Here is a 21,633-nt window from a genome sequence, read left to right as displayed (position 1 = left end):
GGTCCAGCTGCTGAGACAATAAGCTTACTGAGCGCTGGCTGTGCAGCGGGGCTCAGACATGCAGTCACCTAGATGTGATAGAAACAAACTTGGCAAAAAATCCCCACCGGTTTTTGTAGGTAGAAACTTGGGTGAAGCAGGTTTTGTAGGTAGAAACTTGGGTGAAGCAGGTTAGCGCCTCAACAGCCAGAGGCTTCCACGCAGACCCCTCTGTAGACAGGGCCCGAGGTTCCTCCAAGTAGCTGTTGTGCTCAGCTCAGCTTTATTTGCTGTTCTAACCAAATTGCTCTCAACATCAAGCTTTTGCTGTGGCGGTGAATCTATTCTTGAGCAAATTACTGCGTGATGCTGGGAAACTGTACATAAATCACTTATTTCCTGCAAGTTTGTCATTAGGACAGTGTAACTGATGCCCCGAAGAGGAAGGCAGGGTTAGTCATGAGCATAGCCTGCAGTAGTTAATGTCGGTGGATAAACCTCCCAGGTCCTCTGCTCCTACTGCTTTCAGAGCACTGCTACAGCTTGGAGGCTTTTTTTTTCCTTAACCGTGTGGCCTTTGCATAACAATACAAACTGAGCAGGTAGCATTGAATCTTCAAGTTCTTTCCCACCCTCTCAGCAACAGCGAGGGGGAAAGCAGGAGCTGAAGAACCGGATTATGAAGACAATCGCACAAGGCAGAAGAGATGGTCACAGTCTTTATTTCCATTTTAAATCTTTAGCCATCAGTAAAGTGAATGGGCAGAAAACAACCAACTGAGCAGACAAACCCACTTTAGCTGGTTATTTCCAAGTATAAATAACTGTGGGACAACTGAATTTGAGCCAAAATAGAAAAAGGGAGCTGGGGAATTTAAAAGACAAAAGTAAGCCTGGTTGCACTCCCTTTTCATAGTGTCAGTGAAGAGGAAGTACCATAACAAAAAGGAAGCTATGGTTACATTTGATCAGACATTTATTCCAACAGGAGGCATGGAATTGCACTTTCATGAAAATGCCAAAGCTGAATCGAGTCCAGTGCACTGGGGGCATTGTGCGCACTTAGCTTGATTTCTGCTGCAGCTCCTTCATTCTGTTCAGGGCACTGCCAGCTTGAAACCACTCGATCTGTGACTCGTTGAAGGTGTGGTTCAACATGATTGTTTCTTGGCTCCCGTTGGGGTGCTTGATGATGCATTTCAGAGGCTAAAGGAAGAAGACAGGTTTTATTTTCCCCCTTCTTTTTCAAGGGAGCAAGTTAACCGGAGCTTCTCACAGGAAAATCCCTACATGTTTTTAAAGGGCTGAAAACAAAATGGTAGCTCAGGGGTGGTCTTAAGAGAGAAGTGTGGTTGCAGTTCTTTCTAGGGAGCGCTCCCGCCTTAGGTAACAAGTCCAAGAATTCAGAATATTGTACAAGGGCTTCTCAAAACAGCTCAGAACAACATGATTTGATTCTGACCCAGTGGTGTGGGGCATCTCCTCTGGCTGCCGGGCTGCGCGGCCCATCAGTGCCGGTGCTGCTCCAGGCCCTCGCACACAACCACGCTGCTCCCTGCCACGGGCACATCCCCGACCCCAAGAGCCGTGACAAGACGTGCAGGCACTTACCTTTCCAGGAGCAAAGTCTGCCAGCCCCACGATGCTCAGCTTGTCCACAGGATGGATCTTGTTGTAGTCTGCCGGATCCGCAAAAGTAAGAGGCAGTAGGCCTTGCTTCTTCAGGTTGGTTTCTGCAGAGAACAAACCATCAAGCATACTCGTAACAACTCGCTGCAGGGGATGAGGATTACTTCCTGGCTGCTCAGTGCTTCTCTGAGTAGTATTCCAACAGTAATTACTACCTTCACAATGAAATCAGCGTATCCGCTGTTTGTGGCATATCTAAGCAGATATCTAAGAGGACTCCTAACAAGAGGGACCATGCGATCTGTCAGCAGATAGTTCCTTCCTGTAGGTATTGAGCCCTGGGGCAAGGTAAACGTCCCTGCCGCCCCAGGCAAACACATCCTGTTTATACGCACCGCAGGGGAAGCGCAACTCAGCGCAACTCACCGTGGATCCTGGCAAAGCTCTTGGTGATGATGACCCTGCCCCCCAAGTGACGAGGTTCCAACGCTGCGTGCTCTCGGCTTGATCCCTCACCGTAGTTTTCATCCCCAATAACCGCCCATTTGACACCCATTTTCTGTGACAAAAGAGGAAGACTAAGACTTGTGCGGTCACTCAGGTGAGGAATTAACAATAAACACAACCCCGACACATCTAATGTCAGCGTAACACTAGTGACGTCGCTGTGCTATGATACCTTCTGCCAGGAGGCTCCCCTTGGTTCTAAGGAAGGGCAGAAACGAAGGAACTAAGTGCTTCAGAGCAGTTAGGTATTGCTGTCCTGGCTAACACGGGCTGAAGAGGATCGCTCTTGGGATCCAGAGCAAATCCTTGCCCCCACCTTTCCTTCCGTGGTCTTGTGCCAGGTCAGCATTTACACCACTATGATCCCTGCTCTACTTGTAGAAGTTAGAGAGAAGGCTGTAACTTCTGTCTACCAGAAGAACCAATCTGAGACTGATGCCAAGCTGCTCTGAGAGTGAAAGAAAATTTGATATTCCAACCCAAGTTTTAAAGAACAAAGGGGTCAAGAATAGAATTTAGACTAGCCATAGGTGAATTCTTTAGGTTCACATAGTAACTGAGGTCTATCTGCTCAGATAAGGAGGTGAGATTTATTCACAGCCTGGTGACACCAGTGCCTTGCAAGTTGTGCAGTGTCTAGAGGTGTTCTGCTCCTTTCACCTAGGGTTTCTGGTCCCCTTTGGGTCACAAGATCCTCTGCCCCGCAGCAGGCAGGGACAGAATCGCCTGTAAGAACTGTCACAGTCAAAGTACGTCCCAAGAAAAAGCCTCAGTGCTGAATGAATTCACAGCTGCTGTTACTTGAGCAGTAGGGTGAGATCCTCGGTCTTGGCACAGAGCACAGAAATGCCAACATCCTCCTAAAATAGATGCACCAGGAGACAGCCTCACCTTGTAGTATCGGGCTGTGTCCGGGACTGGCCCAAACTCCTGGGTTAACGCGTTCCTCACGGAGTTGGCTTTGCCATTTTCAATGTTGATGGCGCCAATGAGCAGGTTGTTGGAGATGTTGTCCAGATGGCCACGGAATTTCAGCCACGGCCCAGCGGCAGAAATATGGTCAGTGGTGCACTTCCCTTTTACCTAAGGGGTAGTAGAAGAGATCAATCTCTTAGGATGAATCAATGATTTGACCATTCCTCAGCACTTTTTATTCTGAAGGATCTTCACATCTCTTTTTAAAAGCACAAACCCAAGACAACTCTATCTATTACAGAATCAAGGCTCCCTAAGGCAGAACGCAATGGTCTCAGGCAGAATACAAAGGCAAAAAGAATGGTCTTTCTGCATGCTCTGGGCAGAAGGAAGATCCCTGTTCCAAAGGGCAGAGTTACAAAAACAAGGTAAGCTATGACACCTCCTGCCATGTCCTCACTTCCCTCAGCAGCAGGTTCTGCAGGTACCAGAAGTCATTAAGCTCTTCCTGGTACAGCTCAACCTCTCTGCTGGAGGAGCTCAGCAAGACACCAAGTGTTTCCTCAGAGTTCCCGGTCTGCACAGAAGCCTCCTCAATTCCTCTGTAGGAGCAGAATTCCCAGCCGGAGAGAACAGCCTTCCAACTGGCTCCCAAAGTGTTTCCAAAGGAATTGTGCGTGTCAAACAAGCACAGCTCAGTATGGAAGCGCGGCCCTAGGGAATACCTGCGGCTCTCTGCTGCTGCGAATCAACAGTTCTCCTGAAGGACAATTCCTAAGGGACTGCATTTCAGCACCTATCACTGTGTTAACTGAAGCTTTCATCCTGTTAATTCATCACAGAGAGTGAAACAAAATATGTCTTCATTAGGAGACTGAAATGTAATGTTTAACTATCGTGAAGTAATAGTTTCTGTAAAATGGGAAGACAACAAGTACTGGTGGATGAGAAGATCCTAACGACCTGATTTCAGACAAAATGCATCTTAGAACAGTCAGATATTAGAGATGCTAATTAGTGGTTATAACTAGGACAAATTCTCCAAACTGTGTGGTATGGGTGGGATCATATTACAGGGTGTAAAAAATTAATTTTTCATGGTATTAGCTAACAACTAGCCCCAAATAGAAAAGTCTCTTAGTCATAATATATAAAGTATCAGAAGGAAACAACACCACAAGGGAAGCAAAACCCTTGCTTCACTTCCCATAGCAATGCAGCTGTAGGGGAAGGCATCTGTCAGCTCAAGGCACACCCAAAGCTTCAACCCATGTGCAAATCCCTGTTTGCCCAGCCCTGTCACGGTTGGTGTTCCCCCGCCTTGCTCCTGACCTTGATGAGGATCAGCATGTCTTCTAGATCCTTGCCATCCCACTTATCGAAGGGCTCGAGAAGCTGGAGGCGCTGGCTGGTGGGGCTCACATCCACGTGCTGCCCACTGCCGTCCTTGGGAGGGTACTGATAGGTGTCCTGGCCTGGGTCAAAATCCTTCAAAAGAATAAAAAGGAAAGGAAAATCATCAGTCTCGGCCATCCCCAAATGCATGCGAAGAGAACAAGCCAATTTTAACATTAAAGGCAGTGCATGAGAGTTCCCCTGCTTCGTATAAAACACTGACAGTGACAGGCCTCCCCGCCCTCCATCTCCAGAGCAAGCAGTTACCAGCTTGGGCAGCTCATCTGCATCAGGTGCTTCTAGTTTAAACTTCTTCCCATCTGTTCCTGTCAGGTAATCTGTCTCAGGGTTAAATTTTAGAGTGCCAGCAATGGACAGGGCTGTGACAATCTGAAAGAAAAACAATTTAAAGGCTTAGCCTTCCTCCCATCTCTTCATCTGAAAGTCCTACGCCTAACAAGGTCAGCAGCCATAAGGCTCTCGAAGTTACACACCAAAAGATGCTGGGTCTCTTCTGAAGGCAGCGGAATTGGCTCCTGAGACACCCTGAACCATTCCCCACGCCCCCTCTGGCTGTCTCTTACCTCTGGGGAGGTCACAAACGCATGAGTCTCTGGGTTGGCATCATTGCGACCTGTGAAATTCCGGTTGTAGGACGTAACTATTGTGTTTTTCTCTCCTTTCTTTATGTCCTTCCTGTGAAAGAAGGAAACACTCGTCAAATCCAAAGGGAATATTGCTTCTAGATATCTGGCTGCTAAAATCCCCAGGCTTGGTTGTGGCAGCAATCACTATCTTTGGAAACATGAATCAGCGCACACATGTTTTCCTCCCCTAAGTAGAGCCTCAAAACCAAGGACAGTGCAATGCCAAGTCAGACACTGATTCCTGGAGTAGTTTTCATAGTCCATGTTGTGCACTGCTGAACTGTCTGAACAATACTCAAGTACATGCCTTTGGACGTGCCACTGTCAGTAATGACAGAGCCAAACGAGCATGTGTCTCCCATCTCTTTTATAAGGATTTTCCTCACTGCCATGCTAGGGATTTAAGCCAGACCAATCACTCTTCCTATTTTAAAAGGCCCACACAAACTCCAGCCCATCCTCTCAGAGAGAACTGATCTCTCTCCTCATTTTTCCCTATCAAAAACCTATAGATGTGGCCATGCTGCAGCCTCATTCATCCAAAGGCTCAGCATAAATTTACAGTTTATTTCTCCTCCTCCAACGTGTATCAGGCAGCTACAACCAATGGCTAGTGTACTTAATTACCCGTGTGTGGTATTTACAATCAAATTTGGCTTCGCAGAGTGCTTTAGGAGCTGAGAGATACAAAGCTAGACAGAGGTCTGTCTTTCACTTTACCTGTCCCACTGGCCAATGCATGGCCCACAAGCGTTGGCAAGAACCAGCCCTCCAACGTCTCGCAGGATTTGTGCCTGGGGACAGACAATTTCATTATTAGCAGAAAGTTTGGGATACATTTCTGATGGTATTCTTTTAGAAAAAGAGGACACCCATCTTCTAACAGAAAGCACCAACCCTGAAAAAAATCCCTTTCTTGTTTCACTTGCAAGTTTTGAGTAATTGTTATAAATACAAGGGGGCTGATGCCAGTAAAGCTCTAAGTTAACGCTGGGGAAAAGCACAGGAAGATTTACCATAAAGTTCCTGTTCTCTGCCTACTTTAAACTGAGCAAAAAAAAAACAGCTCCTCAGAGACATTCCACTGAAGATGGTCCAATTAATTTTCAACACGTTTCCTGGCAGTGTAAGGAGTGATTTGGTAAAAGTGCAGGCAAACATGTGCCTGCTCAGTCCATTCAGCAAAGGATCCAATCAAGAGGGCAGCTGCTGGAGAAAAGTGTAACTGCAGACAGACAAATAAAAAGCTGACTTGTGGACACACCCGCACATAAAGACTCATAGGTTGATCCCCAAGCTGTGACAGCGTCCAACACTTACTAAACATTAGAACCAATTAACACATCATCATATTCTGCTCCCCACAGAAAAGGGGGGAAGGTACGTGGTGGTTCCTCTAGGGATACACTGGAGTTTTACCTTAAGTTTAGTCTAAAATGGGACTTACTTCCTACATACACAGGTTTGCTCACATCCCAAACTGTTCTATAAGGAGAAGAGTGGATAAACACAGCAGGTCAAAACATTGCCTGGGCAGCGGCAGGACCCAGGGGCACAGTGACGCAAGGCTGGTTACTATATCAGTCACTGCACCTCGAGCAATACGTGAGGACAAATTTAAGAGGTTTCCATTAGTCACTTCCAGACTCCTGAGTACCCTCTGGAAAAGTTTAACCTTTACTGTTTGGACCTGTAAGGAGCAGTCATACTCACATAACCGTCTCTTTCAATGGTGGCTCGGATCTGCTCCGAGCCTGGAGTGATTGTGAACTGCGATTTGCACTTCAACCCATGCGCTAGCGCCTGTTTTGCCACTGCTGCAGAGCGTCCCATGTCCTCGTAGCTGGAGTTGGTGCAGCTGCCAATCAGGCCTGTGGTGTTTGACAGAGACAGGGAGGTGGTTAGTGCAGCCCTGGTGGCTTCTCCCTGAGGAGACCATCTCTCAGCAGAAAAAACAAGAGACAACCTCCTTTCCCACTGACAAGGAGCCTGAAACAGTTTCAGGTACAAACACTGCCAAGCCTCCCAGCAAGATACTGTGGCCACAAGCAATCAATCCCTCAGGCTTCGGAGGCTGTAAGCCAGAACACATTACCTGGTCACTAGGCTGGTTATTGTTTTACAAGGTCAGAGTGCCACCTATGTGCACTTTGGTTAGGCGAATTACCACAAAGAGGTATTCTTCTAGGAAGACAGAAAAGGCTACAAATCAAGATGAGAAGAAATCAAGGAAATGATTAAAAGAAGAGGTGGGTGCCTCTCTACGCATATTGAATTTTAAATTTCCCAGCCCTTTCAACTTACACCTCAGAGCCCACTGGTCTTTCTTTTTTTCTTCCAAGCAATTTACACACCCAATTAGTTCGCCTCAGTTATCTTGGGCTAGACCCCAATGCACTGTTTCGTTTTGGTATAGGCATTTTGTAGTCCTTGGGTAAAACATCCTTTGTTATGGTATGAAGATGACACGAGGACATATGGTGTTGCACTGACAGCACTCTGATGCTAACCAGCAAAGAATAAAACTCTGGGCTTTCAGTTACTGCTGCTCTTGATCCTATTTGTAACACTACTGAGTAACTTGTCTCTACCTGGGATGTGGCCTTTACAATGTACTTGCATTCTTCTCATTCCCACCCTGAGCAATTCCAGAGAAGCCAGCGAGTGTATGAGTATCCACGCCTCCTCTTTAGGACAGCGAGCATCAACTTTACTACGTCCTGAGAGCTCAACAGTCTCCTGCTTGGGGAATGCACAACTGTGCGCCTGACAGATCTCTGTTGAAAGCCTGTTCGTGGATTTGACCAAATGTGTAACAGGTAACATCCCTGGCAACCCCATCTTCTAAAAATTTCCAACAAGGCAAAAAAATTGCCTAGCTCTTGAGATCAAAACCCCTCCAGCTGTCCTAGATCTAGGCCACATGTGAGAGGCTACTCACACCTGAGAAAAAACAAAGAGACTACTCTTCCCAGCAAATTCATGTGCCTATGTAGAAATGACACTGCAACAAAGTCAAAGGGCATAGAGCAGTAATTAAAGGATTGGATCCCAAGCTATATGACCAACTGCTTATCCCAAGACAGCAACATTTATGGCACAAAGACGAAGGCAGAGGAAAGAGCAAATGCTACCCACCAACTCTGATATCAACAGGCCAGCCCTCCTTTTCTGCCACAGCACCAATATCTGACACAGGGTGTGCCAGGTCTGGAGTGAAAGGTCCATTGATATGTGGTTTCAGCTTTAAGAAACAACGACAGAGTCAGAAATTACAGTAGCCAGGGAAAAAAAAAAAAAAACAGTTACGAAAGGAATTGATTTGCTATCTGGAAGCTGTTTAAATAGGACTCGCCTGCCTGAGCAGAAGCTGTTAGTGGAACAGATCTCAGCGTTTGTTACACGTTTTAGCACAACCAGGGGTGCTGCATCCAACTCCCAGCTTAGTCCTCATTCACACGAGGCAGTCTCATCACAACATCCAAGATGGCAAGCAGGAAGGAAGCCTTACCTCACTGAGGTTGATTTCTATCACCTGGTCATACTGACAACCAGAATCCGGTACCAGGTGTTGCTTGAATTCATCCGCCAGCGCAGCTATGTCTGGAATAAGAAAGAAGGGAGACCTGAAAAACTGCAGCAAATAAGATGGAAAAGAAAAAGACCAGAACAACTGAACGCAGGGTCCACCAGATACTTCCCCATGCATTTCAGCTACAGACTCCCTGCTTGTACACCCAAGGACAGAAGCCACATCAGACACTGCTGCAGGAGGATGCTGCTCCCAGAAAACACCGTCATTCAAACCCACACTTCTACCCACTTCAACCCCCAAACCCTCTTACCAGCTCGCCCAGTCTTGCCCAGGTATTTCTTCATCCGTTCGTTGTAAGGGAAGATGGATGTGGTAGCTCCAATTTCAGCCCCCATGTTACAGATCGTTGCCATCCCTAGCGAAGGAGTGGGAGAAAAGACCACAGGGTCAACAAAGTCCAAGGCCATCCAATTCTTCAAGAGTCAGCCCATGGAAAAGACGGCAAAGCCAAGAGAGATCAAGTGCATTAGGCACAAACCTAACTCCACAGCAGACAGGATTCCAGACAAAGACTCCAGTGATAGAAAACAGTAAAAAAAAAAATAAAAATAAATCACTTGTGGCACTGGGGTCACCCATGCCTTTCAAGGCACAGCGATGAAGCTGTACGAGTTGCTGTTTTACATTCAGGGAGCTAGAAGCAGGTATCACAGGTCAATGCTCTCTGATTCAAGAGAATAAAAATCCTAAAATGCTTTCAGATTGTAAAAGCAAGTATTCCAAGTAGCCAAGCATTATGAACGGAGAGAAGCCCAGCTTAAAAGCTACATTTCAAGCCAAAGGAAGGGACACCTCTCTCAGTTCGGTCCTGACAAGTACTGTTACAGACAACTGCAATATCTGCTGGTTCAAATTCAGCACCTGAGACCCACAATTGCCTACTGCAAGTCTCCAAGTTAAACTGCTGCTTTCTAGTCTCCCCTCTGCTCTACTTTGCTGAGAAGCTTTTTCTTTAGCAGCTGTCACACATTTCCCCCCTTCCCCAACCTATTTCTCTCCTCTACTCACAACCTATTTTAGGCTGAAATGAAAATGTCATCCTTTACTACCCCCAACATCTCTATCCTCTAAGCATATGGCAAAATAGCTCCATCCTTACTCTCATCCTGACAGCACCATCTTACAGGACTCCCCACAATTAACCATTCAGCGTTCTCACAGTCACAAGATTTAACAGAGCAGTCCAGAGAGGCTTTTCACTTGTTACACCGCTCTCACCCCACCAGCTTGCAGAGAAACAGACTCCCAGTTTGCTGTGTACTGGTCACCCACCCAGGCTAAGAGGGAACATTTAACGCTTCTTGCCCGATTCCCTTCTCCTCACGGACAACACAACACCTCCAATAACAACCCACTCCAGATAAGAGATTCCTGTTGCCTTACCAGTGCAAGAGATTGAATCCACACCAGGCCCGTGGTATTCGATGATGGCGCCTGTTCCACCCTTGACCGTGAGGATGCCAGCCACCTTCAGGATCACATCTTTCGGAGAACTCCAGCCAGAAAGCTTGCCAGTCAGTTTTACACCAATAACCTTAACGTGAATTAAAACAACAAAAAAAAGGTATACTGGTATCATTTCCCTCCAGCAGTCAAGAGAACTCCTCAGGCTTCTTTCTCACAATCTGGGTGGTCACCAAAACACAAAGGAGAAAATCCTGAGATACCACAGCACATGTACATGGGCTGAACCCACTGTCAAGGCCAACCGGACATCACTACTCACCTACCTCTCTCAATCCCCGAATTAAAAAGGCTGGAAATGAAACTCAGAGATGCCAATAAACCATAGACCAGCTGTTTGAGCCAGTGTGTGATTACAAACCAGACCGTTAATGGCAGATAGTGCCTTACATACGTTTCTTAACCATCTTACATCTCACGCCCCACACAGAGGATTAGTATTCTTTTTGCTCCTACCTTTGGGCATTTAAGCTCCCAAGGGATTCCTGCCATGACATCCACAGCATCAGCTCCACCCACTCCAATGCAGATTCCTCCCAAGCCACCTCCGTTGGGGGTGTGTGAATCCGTGCCAATCAGCATAACCCCGGGATAGGAGTAGTTCTCCAGAATGATCTGAAAAGAAAAATTGATTGATTGATTGCTTGTTTGGTTGGAAAGGAGGGGGAAGACAGCAAGAAACCCAACAAGAATACAGACTAGTTTTTTATTTGCAGATTTCAGTAGCAAGAAATTTAATTTCTTTTGGACCGTAAGTTCAGTTGTATTTCAACCCCCTTTTGGAGGATGTAATGACTGAACGAGGTACCAAGTCTTGGCCCTTGCTCATCCCAGGACAGTAAGAAAACTTAAGCAATGACCTTCCCTTTTTCACTGGAAGACCTCTTCCTTCCGGTAACCTTCGTTAGGGCTCAGGAAGCTGTTCCTTAGTCTCCAAACCCTTGATCAACTGCTGAGCCAGCCAGCTCACCTGTCCAGTGCTAGGAAGACCTTTCGCAGATTTTTATAGTCCCACAGCAGTAGAATACCACAGCAGGGCCCTCCAAATCCTTACTGCCAGCCAAAACCTAATCACACAGAAGAATCCCTCACAAGTACACCAAGAGGCTGCCTTTCACTTATTGCTGCTACTGATCCCATGCAAAACTCTTCAAATATTAGCAAAATCACAGATCAGTCCTTTACTGAAAAATTATGACTTTCCTGTAGAAGCAAGCTAATGAACTTCTTACTGCATATGTGCCATACCAACATTATGTACAGCCTTTCTGGGAAGCACAGCACATCTTACAGAACAGTCTGGACAGAAACAGAGCAGCCCTTTATTGAAAAAGCTAAGATTTTTGCCTGTAGTACTTCCACCTTTACATACGCATGCAAGAAAGGTCAATTCCAAGAGCCAGACTCTGAAGCTATACAGTACGTCCAATTTTCTCCAGCTTTTTTTCCTCAGAAAGTGAATCACAAGAAAGCTGGTAACAACAATAGGGAGCAGAAGTAACCTGAGGTGCTCCCACAACCTTTTGGGGAGTTCACCTGTTCTATTTCCTTTCTCCATTGCGTCACACCAAGTTAAAGTAACCTTAGTAACTCATTCCATAGCTAAGAAAAGACAGCAGAGAGCTCTTGACTGCACCTGGTCACAAGTTCCCTGCTGGCAGGACGTTTAACAGTCATCCATTCTCCTCTCCACTCCTTTTGCTTGTGCTGCACTTCAATTTTTCCTGTCTGCAACTCAGGAACAATGAAAAATGTCTCCTGGACATACGTAGCAAATCAAACAAAACCAAGGTAGGGAAGTCCTGCTATAGGTGTTGGGTTTAAAAAACAGAAAGCCTAATCACTTGCTAAGTTATCTCAGGAGGGTCATATTTTTTTGAGGTGCAAGTGGTATGGCAAGAGAATTTCAGACCTGAAAACCCATTGAAAAGTCCTTTGCATTTTATTCGATTCAGATAGCAACTAGTTATGTGTACCTAAAGCTGCTCTATTTGCTGTCCTCATACACTCTCTCCTGGTTTCATTTTTTTAAAATTTTACTCCCAAAAGGAACCCACATCAGCCTTAAGTAGCTATTTTCACAGCATCACTTCACGCTCCCAGGCGTACCAAGATAAGCCAGCTCACAAACAGTTAAGATCCTTTGATTCATGTGGCCTGCTGCTGGCACTAACTAATCACGCATCAGGTTACACTTTGACAAAAATAACCTTTCAGTAAAAACATTGCTGTCAAGATAACTGAAAGGGAGCAAGCAAGAAATTTCACCTGCCTCAGAGAAAGCGAGTTGTTCCTCTAAACTGGTGAAATTCTCTGCGGGTTTGTACTGGAGCTCTCCCTCCACCAGAAGGAGGAAGAGCCACTGGATGTTCAAAGACTGCAAGCTCACACTTTACCTGGTGAATGATTCCCGACCCAGGTTTCCAGAATCCCACTCCGTACTTGGCACCAGCTGTTGCTAGAAAGTTGTACACCTCCTGGTTTATATCCTAGTCACACAGGAAAACACATGGTGTTAGTAACACATTTTGTTCTTTGGCACGTCATGAGCTCAAACACGCTCCCTTCTTCCCAAGCCTGTTCATAGTTTGCTCCACAGTTTTGTAGCAGCTAGAGGGAGGTGCACATCGCTCTTAAAATCGAAAGAGATCAAGGCTGTTTGCCAGTCAGTTGTAGCAGGCCACTTAATTTCATCCAACTTGTAGCTCTACTATGGCAACTTTTTTAGTTTCCAGTGCCAACTCACACAATTCAAGGAAAACCCTGCCAATAAGGCATTGGAGAATGCCCTGCTCATTTCTTCTACTCTCAAGGGTATTTTAACCTGTTTTTCTCTCTTCTTCTCACCCCCCCTTCCTTTTCTACCAGCTGTTTCTTTTGTTTTATGCATGCTTTGCAGACATTTCAAACCTCTTGATAAGCATTTCGGCTTTATTTTTTACGGATGAAGAAATGGAGTTGGAAGTTGCTCCCTGCCAGGGGAGCTGGTGGGCGTTGTTTCTCATTCTGCTGAGTCCCTTGCTTAAGGCTCGCACAATGCTGCCTTTCTTGCTGCGCCACCACTGTTATTCGTGGAGGTCACACCATGAAAATTGCTTGTGAGAATACCCACGGTTGCCAAGGAAGTATGACAGTATTATGTCCTGATAGTTCTTGGCAGAGGAGCGGCAGAAGAGATAAGATAAGCGCTCGGAGGAGGGAGTTTCTTAAAGACTGTTCTCAGGCAGCTACGCTTCAGAACGAAGAGAAAGGGGAAACTGGAGATAATGGCAGAATTGTCTCAGCACACATTTGCTGAAGTTTCCCATGAGGCAGCAGCAGTTCTTTAAGCCTCGTTTTCCACTGGGAGTCAGGTCACTTCACTCTGTTTGTGCATCCCTCCCCCAGTAAAGCACGCTGATGTGCCAGGAGCAGATCCAAGCCACTCTGTGGCCTGCCAGCATTCATTGTGTGCCAACTGGCAGCTACAGAAGCAGAACCCAGTCAGAAGAAGGCAGGACCTTTACTCGGTCTGCTCAGAGCGGGTGGCAGACGAGGAACGCTGCTCAGCTCAGGGCTGCAGCAGAACACTATTGCACTGCAGAGAACAAATGCAGGAATAGGGGAAAGACAGGAGGTGAGGGAAGAAAATCAAGTCTTATTTAGTACGGTCCCAAATTCTTAATCTCACAGCTTGGGCCCGAGACAAACTGTAGAACAAGAACTCTCCAAATTTACTCTTGGGCAGTATACATTGCTTTACTCTAACCTGGAGGAAAAAGCCAGAAGCACTTGCTTTGACATGAGGAATTTCTGAGAATAGATACGGACTAAAATCTTAAAATGCAGCTGAGCACCCACAATGTGTTTAGAACAGATTCTTCAGTTTCAATATCAGGGTCCAAGTCAGAAGCCTCCTGGCTTTGATAATGGACTTACTTGGGAAAAAAGGCTCCCCCCCCACTTCTCTGCTATGCTAACAGGATATTCTTCCCTGGCAGATTCGTTGTGGTATGTGGGACAGAGGTGAATGTGTTTACATTTGACAGAACCCCCTAAGGAGGAATAAGCAGTAAAACAGTGTGGGGGAAATGTAAAAAAAACATAAAACCTCATTGAACCAGAAGTTGGACAAACAACATTGGAATTCCCAAATAAAACCCTTCATGCCTGTACATACATTTATTACCTATCCTTGCTGGTCTTGAAAGCTGCAAGTGCTTCAGTAAGCACTAATCACTTGCAAGTGGTTTGGGAAACAGAAGGAGTCAGTTGCTCCCCCTTCACAGGATGCAGTGCAATGCAGACATGTTCAGGAAGCTTTTCATGCTGCCGTACACAGCGAAACTCCCTAGAGTAATCCGTCTTCCTTTCCTACCCTTTGAAATAGATTTTTCTTCTTCCCTTACCTGAAACATCTTCTCACTCTACGGAACACACATACAACTTGCAATTCCATCGTTAGCAGATTAAGAGCTAGTGCTTCCTACTGTCATGGTCCTTTAAACCACGTCGTGGATGAATCTCTGGTGAAAAACTCCCACAGCCCTGCTTACGCTGTTTCTTTACTGCATCTGACCTATCTACCAAGCTAACCACCAGACCTGATACCAGATTACTTGTGATTTTGTGGCTGTCCTGGAATAAAAAAAAAAATATCCCTTCCCTAGACTGGAAAGAAGCTTTCACACAGACTGAATTTAAGTCTCTGCAGTAGTCACCTTGGCCCTTCGAAGATCCTTCTCACCACCTGACTGAGCTTCTATGAGGTGATCGCAATGGATGGTGGAAGGCACGGCCACTTTGGGCAGCCCGCTGCTGATGAACTGCAGCATTGCCATCTGAGCAGTGGCATCCTGCATGGCCACGCGATCGGGCCGTAGGCGCAAATAGGTCTTGCCTCGCTCAATCTCCTGCTTCGCTGGGTCATCCAGGTGGCCATATACAATCTTCTCAGACAAGGTCAGGGGACGGTCGAGCCTGGGGAGACAAGAGAAGAATTTTACCTCTGCACGTTGTGTACTTTAACATTTGCCCCTTTAAGCATGTAACACAACAAAGATACTCTCTTCTTCCCTTTACCACTCTAAAACACATGAACACACAGCAATCTGCATGGTTATCTTAAAATCATCTAAAATATCAACTGGTAGCTGGCTGAAACAGGTGCTTGGTCCAGAAAGTTCAAAAGGATACAAACCAACGTCACTTTGCGCTTTTATAATCTCCCTATACAGTAAAGGAAACTTTGACTCTGCTCATTTCTCAAGGTCATACTTCAGGACAGCAAACAGGGAGGTAAGAGAGAGGTCAGACTCAATTCACAAGTACCAGATCCCACAGCAAGGAAGGACAACTAAGCAGAGTTTCGCGAACACAGACCTTTTGTCCTGCAGGCTTCTGACTGGCTGTCTCAGCTGAGGAGCCTATTTATGCCAGTGGTGAGATCTTCTGAGAGGTAACTAAGTAGACACAACGACTTGAAACGAGAGTTACCACATCTAACAAAGGATGCAGAGACCGAAGGACATGTCTTACAAACCACTGCCAAGGTAAGTGGAGCAGGAATGACAACTCAGCAAGCCTCTATCAGCAGATTAAGGTCACCATGTTTACACAGACTACGAATTCCTAGCCCTCCTTTTTGTGTCTAACGCCTACGGTGGCACACGGGAGAAGGTTCACCGTCAAAACAAGGTGCAAAGGAGCATTAGCCTGCAATGACCACTGCCCACACGCTGCTTCCCCAGACAGGCGCAAGCACCAATACAAAGGCTCACGAAGGAGGGCATTAAAAAAAGAGGACAGAGCCCTTTCTAGCGCCTCCTCTGCACTGACCTGCTTTTCTACGTGTCGGAGTGCTTCTTCCTAACCTTCAGCCCTCCCCACAGTGCCCCACACCACTGCATGGAGACACTACAACTCGTGTTTCACCACACTGGCAACTGCTACGGCTCCGAGCTGCTCTCCCCAGTAAACATTCCCTTTGCCAGAGCCCTGTGATGTTTTTTTATTCCCCTCCTCTCCCATCACTGCAGAGCTAAATTCTGCACATTGACCCGACCCCTCCCCTCCTCCTTCCTCCCCTCTTACCTCTTACGGACAATGTTGATGTTTTTCTCCAACTTCTCATAATTTATGTATTCATTAGGCTCAAAGTGGCTCATGGCCACCTTGGCCCGCTGGCACAGGACGGGTGCGACATGGTAGCGCCGTATCCCACCATTCAAGGCATGCTGGAAAAAGGAGAGCGTTAGTGCTGCAACCCTGCAGAGTGAATCCCTCTAACATCAATAAAATACTTGCTTTTCAGCTGTTGTTCCTGGAATTTTACAGGCTGAGGAACAGAAAGTTTGCAGAGTTTTTGGTTTTTTTTAATGAACATTTGATCATACAATGCTACATATTGAGTTAAACAGTGAGACACCAGGCTAGCCAGAGCTGCTAGCATTTACCAAATTATTTTGTATTTCTATCTGAAGCACAAGATGCCTTATGTTTTCGTATGAAATCTTCTTTTGGGCAATTCTGAGATATTCCCTAAGTGAACAACAGCTTGATGTATTCCTGAGATATTACAGCCACAGTGGAGAAGAGCATATCCAGTTTCCAAATCTGTATTTACTCGCTGGTATTGAGTTTATGCTGAAGGACTGGCAGACGAAAGTGTATGGGACTGAGAAAATACCCCTTTGTTCCACCACTACATACCAAGCTCCCTGTGCAGGGTCTCTACACCCTGCCACAAGCACATTGTTACGTGCTGCATAAGGTGAGCTGCATTTCAGCGCTAGCCAGAGTGACTCCTGTGGACGTGCTTGGTCTACAACCTAACACGGAGCAGGAGAGGCAAGCTGTGGACCAAACACTTTCGCTTCACCGATCTGGCTGCGGGGACATCCTCACCTTGCCCCCGAGACCAGCCTTGCGCTTGCCCCACAGGTGAGCTAACAGCAGGATGGATGAACTGTACCACAAGTTCAGCAGGAAATGCAACCAGAAAAAGCCCAAACGTCACTTGGCCGCCTCCAGAGTGAAACAATGCCCTGGAACACGGGAGAAGGGCAGGCTGCACGAGGTACCTTTACAGCACCTGACCCAGAAGGAGCAGGTCAGTGCCAGGGTTAAAGGGCTCTCACGCAGCTGTGAAAATTGAGTCAGAGGGCAGCCTCCACAAAAACTCCCAAGGATTTGGCACATGCATTTCTTACATCCTTTGGAAGTCTCTGTCATCGTTGCTGGAAGTCTGGAAACAGACAGAAAACAAGAGTCCAGAGTTCTTCCTCCCCTGGTATTACAATTTAATCTTACTCCTGTGTTTCCTGTGCCCCATCCCTGGAGGTGCTCAAGGCCAGGCTGGATGGGGCTTTGGGCAGCCTGGTCTGGTGGGAGGTGTCCCTGCCCATGGCAGGGGGGTGGAACCAGGTGGTCTCTGAGGTCCCTTCCAACCCAAACCAGTCTCTGATTCTCTGATCTTCTACTTCACATTGACAAGATTTTCACAGGTACAGGTTAATCCATACACCAGCACTGCACTGACTAGCCCTTGTGTATACACAATTGTTATAATCACGGTACCAAACCCTGGTTTTGCAATACCAAAGATGCTAATTAAATCTTTAATCATGTATTTTTAATTTTTCCCTGTGAATATTTTCCCCTCAGTTTTCTTGCTACCAGCATTTCAAAAATTGCCTAAACCAGCCATGATCAATGAGACGATACCACCAATTTTTAATCCAAATCTTGTTTTATTGTCCTTTTGATAACATTTATCAATGTCTTCCATAACAAAAAACTTCAGGAAATCTAGGGGAGATCCTAACAGCTAGCACACTACCAACAAGGGTGTGGTTTATTTTCTTAGCAAACAATCCTAAGCTCTTTGATATCCACCTTTCTGTAGGAACAATACAGGTCTAAATTTTAGCAGCCGTGCATGGTTTTTGTTAAAGAACGTGAACACGGCACTGCAAGGGAGCATTGCTCTCCCAGAAGTGCAAGTGAAAGCCAGTCATCAGATTTCACTCGGCTGCACTTCAAGCTCAGAACTTCCAGAACATATCACATGTGTCAGAAGGGAGACTTCTCCTTCTCCCACTGGAGGAAAAAACAACCAACAGCTTCGTTCCCCCTGTTGCTTTTTATCTAGCAGCCACACAATTTTTGTGTTTGCTTAGTTCTCTTTATTTGTACGTTTTTTTTTTAAATAAACTTCAGCATTTACCCAGAAAAAAAAATAACGTTGTGGACAACACCTTTGCCTCACGAGATATCCTTCATATTTTGAAAGCCTCCAACTGGTGGAGTGGTTGGAAAACACTAAGGGATTTCAGCAACATTCATGGAAAAATCAGCTCTTCCCCAGACCAGGAAAGGCATTTTGCTTTAATGCAGTGATTCCTTCTTTCTCCCACAAACTAACCCAACTGATTAGTCGAGTTCCTCCACGTCACCCAATAAACTGAAAGCTACGTTTCACCATAATTCAGAGCACAGAAGGAGAACAGATTTGCAAATTAAAGTAATGGTGGAGGCTTCGCAGCATTCTAGTCTTGCTTGAGACCAAAGCTGATGATGATCAAAAGCTGAAGCAGGGCTCTCCAAAGATCTGAAGAGAGGTGCAAAGATTTTATTTCAGATAAAATTCAGATAAAACCTTTTCAGTTTGAGTACGTATGTCTATATACCTTTTTACTTCACGAAACGGCTGTGTGAAGTTTAGTATTAATTAGAATGCCATATAAATAGTCAAATTTTAATCACAGAAATACCAATACCAAGTAGTTGACTTCTGTTTGAGCCTCACCACAGCTTCAGAGCACCAGAAATGGAAGGGGAGAGAAATGAGCCCGCTTGAGAAGAAGGATCCCAGCTGGACATGGAAGTCTGGAAAACTGAGGGTCTGCACCTGTCCTTTTTTTCCCCTGCATCCTCTGAAATGGGGTGGCAGAACTACAAGATTAAGTCACCAGGCCAACAACTTCCAGCTCCATCCCCCCCCCCCCCCCCACTCCTCCAAGAAAGAGGTGGTGGTCTGGGGGCTTTGTTTTTGGTGAGTAGTGGCAAGTGCCTTGAGACCAACAGCCAAGGGAAGCAGGCAGGCAGTACTGTTAAGCTCCGGACTAAGCACCCAGCAGGCAGCTGCCCAGTGGTCTCTTCTCATCTGGTGCTGAATTTGTTTTCCCTGCACCAGTGTCCTTGATCCAGATTTCAGTAAAGGAAACCACTGCAGGCCTCCTAAGTCCATCAGTATTTTGGCAGGTGAAAAGCCTCCTCGAAAGACATGGAAAAGACAGCCTATTAAATGGCTCGTTAATTTGAAATCTTAAAGAAGCCAACTCTTATCCGTGTAGACTTTAGGAGCTCATTTGAAAGAGCTATCTGTCTAGCTCACTGCAGTGAATGGTCCAGATGCAAGACTGAATTTCCAGAACTCACATTTTGGCACTAGATATGATAGATAAGTCCAGTAAGCCAAAGTTTGCGGTCAAAAGAGTAGAAACTATGCTACATGCGCTCCTATCCCAGAAAGCCCTCCTAGAAATTCTAGCTAGAAATTCTACCCAAAATACCATCTTTCCTCATCCTCCCTAATCTAAGAACACCAGCCAAGTTTCCAACATTGACCGTGGTACAGCCTAAAACAATGGTACGGTATAATCAAAACGTAAACGCAGCCTGGTTTCCCAGACCCACCTCCAAAGGGCAACCAAAATTAGCGTCCTGAAGATCGGTCTAACTCTAACCAACATTCTTTTTTTTTGCCAACATATACAAAGCTCACCAAATGTAATTTCAGTACTCACATACAAGACCTTCAGTGAAACCCTAACACTTCAGCTGGTTTGGAGTCTTATACTTCTTTCAGCGAACCCCCAGCCAACGTGGCTCAAGAAACGGAATGCTGCTAAAAGCATCTTTCAGGCAGGCACGAAAAAGATCTCAACCCTTTGAGGCTATTAGAAGAATTGTGCTATAAATAGGGCAGTCGGCCTGAACCAGGCTAATTCCAATTTATTTCTCCGAGATAAGCTTCCTATACAACTCCAAAAGCTGTTTTAGGAGAGGCGATGAGCAGCACCAGCGTTAACAGCACGTGCCACGCTCAGTGCTGACATTATCACAGTGACTGGCAACATGATCCACTTGTTCATTAAATCTCTAGGCTGCTAAACATGGGGAAAAAAAACCAATACACACTATTTGCCTCCTATAATGATCAAGGAGACAAATGTTTGATTACAGTCAGATGATTTTGTCCTTTAAAAGGATACACAACTGATAATCCAGGACAGCCTCCCAGAATGCTAAATTCCACACAGTCACTGTGCTACCACAGCCTTTGTTCTACGTTATACAGCATTCACCTCACTGTCTGGTTGCTCTCATGTGGCAATGCACCATAAAATGAGAACCAATTCATTATGCTAATCAAAGATCGGCCTTCATTTTATAACTAGTCATTTCTGTCCAAAGTGCAAATTAACGACTAATTACGAACCAACGATGAATACACCGAGTCGACCAAAACGGTGCCGTTCTGTAACTTTTACTTAAATAAAAAAGCAACTCTTTTGTAAAACCCCTAACTCTGAAGCAGTGAGGTAATAAAGAATACAAATTAAGCTTCATAAAATACTTTCAGAAGGCTGGAATCGAGTTATTGCTTCAGCTCCTGAAGTAACAGGAGCACGCTCACCAAGGTCACAGGAGGCAAACTGAGAAGTTAAAGTGCCCCGCGCTTTCCTAAGGGGGTCGCAGGCTTCCTTATCCCGGTTAGCAGCCCTAAAAGAAGACAATTGCATCCTGACGCTTATTTCCTAAGGCAGGAAAGGTAAGGGAGCCTTAGCGCTGAGGAGACAGCCCCGCGGCGCCTCACGTTACCCGCGGGTGCGGCCGTTAGAGGTCACGATGGGCAGGGCTGGGAGAACCGCTACGAGCGCCGGTTCGGTTTACTGGGGGAAAATAGCGTTTTGGGGCTGTTTATAGGGTTGTGGGTTTTTTTTCCCACAGCCTTCCTCACTGCTTTTGACGCAGGGTCCCCGCGCTCCCCACACCGCACCGGCCCCGGAGCAGCCACCGCACAGAGCCCGGCCCCCGCCCCACCACCCCCGGGGCACCGGGAGGGAGGCACGGCCGGGCCCGGCCCCGGTCACCTTGCGCTCACCTTGAGGGGCGGCCGGACCGGTCCCGGTCCCCTCGCCCCCCCCCGCGGCCCCCTCCCCGCCGCCCGCCCCGTCTCGCCCCCCCCCCCGGTGCCGCCCCGCGCCCGCCCGGCGCCGCCGCCCCGCCGCGCTGACGCACCCGCAGCCTGGCGGCCAGCACGCAGTACGGCGCCATCTTGTGCGCTCAGCGGGCCCGCGGCGCCCCGAGATGGCGTCACCCCGCGGCGCCCGGGGGGACGGAGCGAGGGAGGGAGGGAGGGAGGGAAGGCGGGCGGGGAGGGGCGGCGCAGGTCCTGGCAGGGCGGTGTGATCGCCCGAAGCCTGCCCCTCGCGAAGGGACGCGGGCGACCCCCGT

The 21,633-nt window shown here is 46.8% G+C and overlaps 1 protein-coding gene across 1 annotated transcript; it reads right to left on the bottom strand.

Annotated features, from left to right (window-relative positions):
- Window positions 1–685: 685 nt before the first annotated feature.
- On the bottom strand, window positions 686–21,553 carry ACO2 (aconitase 2). Its single transcript, XM_083799381.1, has 18 exons — window positions 21,418–21,553; window positions 16,204–16,346; window positions 14,832–15,090; window positions 12,528–12,620; window positions 10,588–10,746; window positions 10,051–10,201; window positions 8,918–9,022; window positions 8,584–8,675; window positions 8,211–8,316; window positions 6,786–6,943; window positions 5,793–5,866; window positions 5,010–5,121; window positions 4,693–4,815; window positions 4,363–4,518; window positions 3,007–3,198; window positions 2,035–2,167; window positions 1,591–1,712; window positions 686–1,185 (listed from the first exon to the last, which is right to left on the bottom strand). Exons 1-18 carry the CDS (start codon window positions 21,451–21,453, stop codon window positions 1,042–1,044), a joined length of 2,358 nt encoding a protein of 785 aa, XP_083655507.1. The 5' UTR covers window positions 21,454–21,553; the 3' UTR covers window positions 686–1,041.
- Between the last annotated feature and the right edge of the window lie 80 nt (window positions 21,554–21,633).

The sequence above is a fragment of the Anser anser genome (assembly GCF_964211835.1).
Source record: "Anser anser genome assembly, chromosome: 1".
Classification (NCBI taxonomy): domain Eukaryota; kingdom Metazoa; phylum Chordata; class Aves; order Anseriformes; family Anatidae; genus Anser; species Anser anser.
This window is presented reverse-complemented; position numbering and strand designations above follow the sequence as displayed.

Bases quoted from the DNA above. Each gene is read 5' to 3' on its own strand.
- ACO2 (XM_083799381.1), bottom strand. From the start codon at position 21,453: ATGGCGCCGTACTGCGTGCTGGCCGCCAGGCTGCGG. The intron at 4,816-5,009 runs GTAAGAGACAGC...TTTTTCTTTCAG, and splicing joins CGTTTGTGACCTCCCCAGAG to ATTGTCACAGCCCTGTCCAT. The intron at 1,186-1,590 runs GTAAGTGCCTGC...TTCTTCCTTTAG, and splicing joins CAGACTTTGCTCCTGGAAAG to CCTCTGAAATGCATCATCAA.